Below are 8,282 nucleotides of genomic sequence, written 5' to 3' on the forward strand. Positions count from 1 at the left end.
GCTTTGCCCTATATAAGCTTGTAAATGCTCAAAAATAAAATTAGACCTTGCTACCATGCCTTTTTGGTCTCACTCCTCCTTTTCACCCATTCCCTTCAGCCAGGGTCCTCCTCGACCCCCCACGTATACTGGCCCTGCAGGTCGGGGCAAGTGGCGCCCAACGTGGGGCTCGAGGTCCGGACTTCTGCCAGGCGGACCAGCATTGAGAGACGATTCGTCGCGACCCCCTCCTTCTCATCGCTCATGAAGAGCCCCTGCGTTTTGGTAAGTTGAGTTTTCGTCCGCCTCATTCTAATCATGGGTTCCAACCTTTCTAAGGAGCAGGTCTTCATCCAAGACCTTAAGCATGCCCTTAAGGAGAGAGGAGTTAAAGTTAAGAAAAAGGACCTTTTGAAATTCTTTCTTTTTGTAGATGAGGTCTGCCCTTGGTTTATGGTTACCGGCCCAGATATTCATCCGGGAAAGTGGCAGAAGGTCGGGAGAGACCTCAATAGAAAGTTGCAAACTGAAGGGCCAGAGGCGGTCCCTCCCTCGGCTTTTTCTTACTGGGGTATCATCAGAGACATAGTGGAATCTGCCCCTGGGGACCCAGGCAAGCGCCAACTCCTTTCGGTGGCAGAGTTTTGTTTACGCCCCTTGTCGCGGGCAGCTTCTGTTAAATCGCTACAGCGCCCTTTATCACGAACCGCCTCTACAAAGTCATTAGAATCAGTGGGAAAAACCCCTAGACCCCCTCCGTGGTCATTACCATTCCGCCGGAACCTCCAAAGCCCTTTATCCTCCCCTCCCTGTGGAAACGGTCCCGGCTACTGAACCTTTAAACTGCCTATAATTGCAAAACACAAAACTCCTCCTTTAGGAGATCCTGACCCTGATACTCTAGACCCGGGGACGAGGCGGAACTGGAGGAAGAAGCCGCCCGATATAATAACCCGGACTGGCCCATAACTCCCAGTACCTACCCCCTCCCTACATATCCCAGACTTGCGCTCCTGCGCTTTTGCCCCCCATTCCCACTTCCTCAGCCCTCACATCCGCCAGAAGTCAACTCTCCACTCAAGTTAAGGAGCTCCGAGAAGTCTTAGATCTACAAAAGCAATATGCACAACTCTCTTCGGAACTGAGTTCCCTGCAACACTCCCTCCAGAATTCTGTCATTTTTTCCCCAATAGGTCGCAGTTACATCAGAAACCCCTGAAAAAGATCAGAGCCAGTGCTAGAGATAAAAATCTAACAAGGCACAGCCCATGATATTCCCTGTTATGACCCGGTCTCGTCAGCCTGACCCTCACACAACGACCCCAAGGAAGTTTCTGCCAGTGAAGGGGAGGGAGATGAAGAAAGTGAGGAGAAGGGAAGAGGAGAGGACGAGGGAGAGGGGGAGGGACAGGATAGTGGAAAAATAGAAGAAGAGGAATGGGCAATTGGAAAAAAGGAAGGACAGCGGTTAGAATATAGGAGATTGCAGTTCAAAGGGATTAAGGATCTTAACGCCGCCGTCAAGTCCTATGGTCCTAACGCCCCGTTCACCCTCTCAGCTCTTGAATCTATGTCCCGCGGAGGATATCTCTTGCCGGCAGAATGGCTTCGTGTAGTACAGGCAGTCCTTTCAAGGGGGCAGTTCTTGACATGGAAAGCAGATTTCTTCGACCGCTGCCAATCCATGGCTACAGCCAACCAAAAATCCCCTGGCTCCCCCGCTTTAAAGTGGACTTATGAGAAGTTGAGTGGTCAAGGGAAATACGCAGAGGAGGCCAAACAACGCTGCCTCCCAATAGGCCTCTTGGCGCAAACCGCCAATGCTGCATTCGCGGCTTGGCGTGCCTTGCCCACTTCTGGATCCCCCCTTGCTCCGCTTAATAAGATCGTACAAGGAACTCAGGAAGATTTCTCTGAGTATGTTAGTAGGCTCTTGGAAGCAACTGAACGAACCTTAGGGCAAGAAGCGTCTAATGATCAGCTTGTGAGACGCTTAGCATATGAAAATGCTAACAATGCCTGTCGGTCTGCCTTACGCGGGAAGTGGAGAGATAAAACATTAGAGGAAATGATACGTATGTGCAGAGATGTAGATCCCTTCACTACCAAAATGTCCCAGGCCGTACATCTGGCCATAGGGGCAGCTCTCCAAACCGGGGACTCCCAAAAGGCATGCTTCCGGTGTGGTCAACCTGGCCATTTTGCCCGACAGTGCCCTAGTGCCCCTGACACTCCCTCCGCTCCAATCAGCAATAAGGCTTCCCAACCCTCCACCCTCTGCCCTCGGTGTAGGAAAGGGAAACACTGGGCAAATACCTGCCGCTCAACTACAGACGTTCATGGCCACCCTTTACAGGGAAACGGTCGGAGGGGCCAGCCCCGGGCCCCCCAGTCGACTCCCTTTGCTCGGGCCTCGGGGATCAGCCTGTCCACACCCCACTCTTCAGAGCCACTGCAGGAAGCGCAGGGGTGGACTTGTGTGCCGCCTCCACCTCAGTATTGACCCCTGAGGGTGGCGTCCATATTATTCCTACAGGCATCTTTGGCCCCCCGCCCCCTGACTTCTATTTTTTCATCCTTGGTCGCGCCTCCGCTACTATTAATGGCCTCATGATTCACCCCTCCATTGTGGATAGTGATTACACGGGGGAAATTCAGATACTTGCCTCAACCCTGAAAGGGCCCCTCACTGTCCGTCAGGGACAACGCCTTGCGCAGGCTCTCCCGCTCCCCCTACAGACTCCATACCCTGCTCTCGCCACTGTTAGAGGCCACTCCAAGCCTGGTTCCTCAGACATCTATTGGGTCCAGGCCATTTCCCAAGACCGCCCCATGCTTACGCTTTTTATTCAAGGCAGGCTTTTTGAAGGAATATTAGATTCAGGAGCTGACTCGACTGTTATTCAAAAGACAGTTGGCCATCTTCGTGGCCCCTTCAACCATCCATGACACACTTGCAGGGCATAGGTCAATCCCACAATACCTACAGAGCTCTCAATGGCTGCCTTGGCAAGACAAAGAAGGAAATAAAGGGACTGTTCGGCCTTTTGTGATCCCCGGCTTACCTGTCAACTTATGGGGAAGGGACATTCTTTCACAGATGGGGGTAATTATGTGCAGCCCAAATACCGTTGTGACCCGTCAAATGCTCTCCCAGGGATTTCTCCCAGGGCAAGGATTAGGCAAGAAAGGTCAAGGGCAACTGTCCCCATTGTTGCTGAAGGGAGAAAAGGACGAGCAGGCCTTGGTTGTGAGAGCCCAGATAATCAGAACCATTTTTCGTGAGGGCCACGGGTCCTCCTGCACTCCAGGCAGATAGGATCTCGTGGAGAAATGACCTACCCGTCTGGGTAGACCAGTGGCCCTTACCCAAGAAAAAACTGGAGGCAGCGCTTGCTTTAGTGCAGGAGCAACTAGCTGCAGGTCACATAGAACCATCTACATCCCCGTGGAACACGCCCATTTTTGTTATCCAAAAAAGATCAGGTAAATGGCGACTCTTACATGATTTACGGGCCGTCAATAAAACTATGATTCCTATGGGGGCCCTTCAACCTGGGCTCCCCTCCCCTGTAGCCATACCGCAAGATTTTTCTAAGATTACAATTGATCTTAAGGATTGCTTCTTTTCCATTCCCCTCCACCCTTCCGATTGTCAGCGCTTCGCTTTTAGTGTTCCTATTACCAATTGTGTGGGCCCTTCTCCGCGCTTTCAGTGGAAAGTTTTGCCACAAGGCATGGCTAATAGCCCTACGCTGTGCCAAAAATATGTTGCCCAAACAATTGATCCTTTCCGCTTGCAGTATCCCAAGCTTTATATTATCCATTATATGGACGATATCCTCCTTGCAGGACCAAATAATGAGGAATTGACTCAGGTATCACAGGAGCTCATTAAGGCGTTGGAATATCGGGGCCTTAATATTTCCCCTGATAAAGTACAAACCTGCCCCCCCCAGCTTCTTGGGATTTGAACTCTTGACGAATCGCATTCTCTCCCAGAAGGTTCGCCTACGAGTGAGTCACCTTTGCTCCCTTAATGATTTCCAAAAATTACTGGGAGAATTGAATTGGCTTCGGCCATATCTTAAGATCACTACAGGGGAACTGCGACCCTTGTTTGATATTCTTAAAGGAGACTCCGATCCAAATTCACCCCGCTCTCTCACGCCGGAGGCCCGTAAGGCCCTTGCCTTAATTGAGCAAGCCATTCATGAACAACATATTGGCTATTACGCTCCTCAAAAACCTCTTTGGTTCTTAATTTTTTCCACCACTTTTTCCCCACTGGATTGTTATGGCAGGACATCCGTTATTCTGGATTCATATGCCAGCCACACCTACAAAGATCCTTTCTTCCTACCCGCATTTAACGGCAGGGCTCCTGCGCCTCGGCCGAGAGGCAGCCCTTCGACTTTTTGGTCGAGAACCAGATCATATTGTTTGCCCCTACACTGCTTCGCAGATTCAATGGCTGCTTCAGAATGATGATGATTGGGCAGTTAATTGCATTTCCTATATGGGAGCTATAGACAATCATTATCCCTCAGATAAGCTCATTCAGTTCTTTCAGAAAACACCCGTGGTCTTCCCAAGGATCACCAAAGCGGAGCCCATAGAGAGCGCCCATTTGGCGTTCACTGATGGTCCGCCACAGGGAAGGCAGCCTTTAGTGTTGATGGACAGGTCACCTCTTTTGACACCCCTTTCACCTCCGCGCAGCTGGTAGAGCTCGCAGCGGTCATTAAGGTTTTTGAATCTGTCTCGGGCCCCCTCAATGTTTATACTGATAGTTCCTATATTGCACAGTCAGTCCCTCTATTGGAAACCGTCCCGTATATCCGTCCCTCCACTAATGCGTCTCCTCTTTTTGCCACTCTTCAGCTTCTAATTCTCTCCCGCGATCACCCCTTTTTCATTGGTCATATTCGTGCCCATTCCGACCTCCCCGGTCCTCTTTCTGAAGGGAATGATCAGGTTGATCAAGTAACTCGTCGCATTCTGCTTGCTCTGTCTGCCTCCCTGTTGAGGCTGCCACACAAGCCCACAAGCTGCATCACCTGAATGCCCATACGCTTCGTCTCAAGTTCCCTATAACCCGGGAACAAGCCAGACAGATTGTGAAACAGTGCCCTGGTTGCCTGACCCTCCTTCCTGAACCTCATAATGGCATCAATCCCCGAGGTCTTATCCCCGGGGAACTTTGGCAAATGGATGTCACTCACTATCCCCCTTTTGGTCGGCTTAAATATGTTCATGTGTCCATTGATACCTTCAGTGGCTTCATTTTTGCCACCCTGCAACCTGGAGAGGCCACCAAACATGTCATTAATCACCTCCTTAGTGCCTTGGCGGTCCTCCCGCAGCCCAAAATTCTTAAGACAGATAATGGCCCTGGTTATACCAGTTCTTCTTTCAGATCTTTTTGTACACAGTTGCATATTAAGCATGTTACTGGTATACCCTATAATCCTCAAGGGCAAGGAATTGTGGAAAGGGCCCATCAGACACTGAAAAACATGATCCTGAAATTACAATCAGGGAGGGAAGTTCTTTATCCCAGAGCTGGCAATGCCAAAACATTGCTCAATCACGCTCTTTTTGTTTTAAATTTTCTCACTCTGGACACTGCGGCAAAGAGTGCCGCAGACCGCCTTTGGCATTCCACTACGGCCCAAACCTACGCTCAGGCAAAATGGAAAGATCCCCTGCTTGGCAAATGGCAGGGCCCTGATCCTGTGTTAATCTGGGGCAAAGGCCATGCTTGTATTTATGACTCAAAGTGCCAAAATGCTAGATGGTTGCCTGAAAGGCTGATTAGGTTGATGGACAAGCCAGAAACTCATAATGCCGTCCAGGGAACCACACCCCCCTGAGACACCTCTGTTTTCTTTCTCTGTTTTACAGAAAATGACGATCCTCGTAATTTTCCTCCTGTTCCGTGGGAGCCACGGTGGTTTTCAATCTCCTGACCCAGTAGCGCTCAGCCGTGCCCTCTTTGGAAGCCCTTGTGACTGCGGCGGGGGCACGTTCACTGTCCGTCCCGCCACCTACACGCAAGAAGTGGACTGCGGGGAAAAGACAGCCTACCTCGCCTACCGTCATTCTATCACGGGCGTCTCCAAACCCAAGTGGGAATGCGTAAGGAAGCCCCGAGTTATCCCTCCGAATGGTGGCCAGCCCGGGCCTTGCCCCAGTGATTGCAACTACCTTGAGGCCTTGCACTCCACATGCTATAGTTCTACCCAGCAGTGCAGTGGCAGCTCAGGAACAGTCTATCTTACTACAATACAGAAGAGAATATGGCTGGCACGGGAGGGGATTACTAGCCAAGGCCTACGTGGAAGTCCAATAAGTATGCTCAGGCTTCCTGTCAAAGAAAATATTGGAAAAAATGTCTGTTGGCCCCTTCATGCACCTGTCCATATCTCTGATGGGGGTGGCCCTACAGACCAAATTAGGGAACATGAGGTTAGGGAACGAATAAACGAAATAATTAAGAGTATGTACCCCCCATCCATTACCATCCACTTGCACTGCCCAAACCCCGGGGAACGGACCTAGATGTCCAAACTTCAGAAATCCTTGAAGCAACACTTAAGGCCCTTAATTACTCTAACCCTGATTTGGCTGCCGATTGCTGGCTGTGTATGGCCCTTGGCACACCTATGCCCATAGCTTTGATGTCCAAATGGCTCCACATCCACAAATTGCACACTTAGTCCACCTTTTAAGGTACAACCTGTTGGTCTCCGCCCCTCTCCTTGTATCCAAGCCCCATTTCAGAATTCCACTGCTGATATTGATGTTGGTTTTGCTACCTTTGCTAATTGCTCTGAAGTCAAAAACTATACCTCACAGGAACCTCTCTGTCCCCTGCCGGGACAACTTTTCGCCTGTGGGGGAAATATGGCCTACTCTGCTCTCCCCCAGAATTGGACAGGACTCTGCACACAAATTTCAATCCTCCCTGATATCGACATCATTCCGGGAGATGAGCCTGTCCCACTGCCCAGTTTTGATTATATTACTGGAAGACCCAAGAGGGCTGTTGCATTTATCCCCCTCCTTGTTGGCCTTGGGATTACAGGGGCACTCGCTACCGGCTCTGCCGGCATAGGAGTTGCTGTTGATTCATATACAAAACTATCCCATCAATTTCTTAATGATGTGCAAACCCTCTCGGGGACGATAAATGACCTTCAAGACCAAATTGACTCCCTGGCGGGAGTCGTTCTTCAGAATAGGAGGGGCCTAGATTTACTCACGGCAGAACAAGGGGGAATTTGCTTAGCCCTACAAGAAAAATGTTGCTTCTATGCAAATAAATCTGGGATAGTGCGGGATAAAATCAAAAAACTGCAAGAGGATCTGATTGAAAGACGCAAAAACTTTTTGAAAATCCCCTCTGGAGTGGCTTGAATGGAGTCCTCCCATACCTCCTCCCTCTTCTTGGACCTTTAATTGGTCTCCTCCTACTTTTTCTTTTGGACCTTGGGCCTTTACTAGACTAACCTCTTTCATTAAGACGCAGATTGAGGCTTCTCTTAAAAACACCGTCAATATCCATTACCACCAACTTGCTTCGTCAGAAGATCCTACTGATACCATGGAAGAGGGTCTCCAGTTCTCGAAGCTCGTGCATCCGGAATCTCGCTGCTCGCGGTGGTGGAGAAATCTTAAGGATAAAAAGTGACCTGGCAGCTGTGAGAGAGCCCATGACGGGAATATTGAGGTCCCATGTTTCAAAAAAGATCAGCGCGGCTGCAGTTGCTTCCCCATGACGGGAATAGAGTGAGGCCATGATGGGTTACATCGTGGGGTCCCCTCGCTTAGCCTAAGACAGGGACCACTGCCACTAATGCGCTTTGAACATGGAGGCCGACCTCATAGCCTAAGACAGGCCTCTCACCTGCTATTTTAAATAAAAAGGGGGACATGCTGGAGGCCAGCACCTGGTAGTGGGCCCCTAACCCCGTGAGATTACCACACCCCAAGCAGCTTGTTCCGGGACAAACCGTACCATAACGTGTTCCTGTCAGGGCTAACCGCAAGATGTTGCCACACCGCCCCTGGAAAGTCCCGGAGGCCATTTTCCCCTTTTGCCCCTCCCCGCTTTTGCCCTATATAAGCTTGTAACGCCAAAAATAAAATTAGACCTTGCCTACCATCCTTTTGGTCTCACTCCTCCTTTTCACCCATTCCCTTCAGCCAGGGTCCTCCTCGACCCCCCACGTATACTGGCCCTGCAGGTCGGGGCAGGGAGGATACAATGAAATGAGAGAATGTGAACTCAACATCAA

At 50.3% G+C, this 8,282-nt stretch overlaps 1 protein-coding gene across 1 annotated transcript; it reads left to right on the forward strand.

Moving 5' to 3' along the window:
* Positions 1-24: 24 nt before the first annotated feature.
* On the forward strand, positions 25-7,864 carry LOC110217210 (uncharacterized). The gene is made up of 3 exons (XM_078155685.1): positions 25-264; positions 5,887-6,120; positions 7,508-7,864. The coding sequence occupies exons 1-3, from the start codon at positions 25-27 to the stop codon at positions 7,673-7,675; spliced, it is 642 nt and encodes a 213-aa protein (XP_078011811.1). The 3' UTR covers positions 7,676-7,864.
* Positions 7,865-8,282: the final 418 nt, after the last annotated feature.

Source organism: Phascolarctos cinereus, unplaced genomic scaffold (genome assembly GCF_003287225.1).
Source record: "Phascolarctos cinereus isolate Bilbo 61053 unplaced genomic scaffold, phaCin_HiC Scaffold_5;HRSCAF=322, whole genome shotgun sequence".
NCBI classification, from domain to species: Eukaryota; Metazoa; Chordata; class Mammalia; order Diprotodontia; family Phascolarctidae; genus Phascolarctos; species Phascolarctos cinereus.

Bases quoted from the DNA above. Each gene is read 5' to 3' on its own strand.
- LOC110217210 (XM_078155685.1), top strand. From the start codon at position 25: ATGCTCAAAAATAAAATTAGACCTTGCTACCATGCCTTTTTGGTCTCA. The intron at 265-5,886 runs GTAAGTTGAGTT...TCTGTTTTACAG, and splicing joins TGAAGAGCCCCTGCGTTTTG to AAAATGACGATCCTCGTAAT. The intron at 6,121-7,507 runs GTAAGGAAGCCC...TCTTTCATTAAG, and splicing joins CCAAACCCAAGTGGGAATGC to ACGCAGATTGAGGCTTCTCT.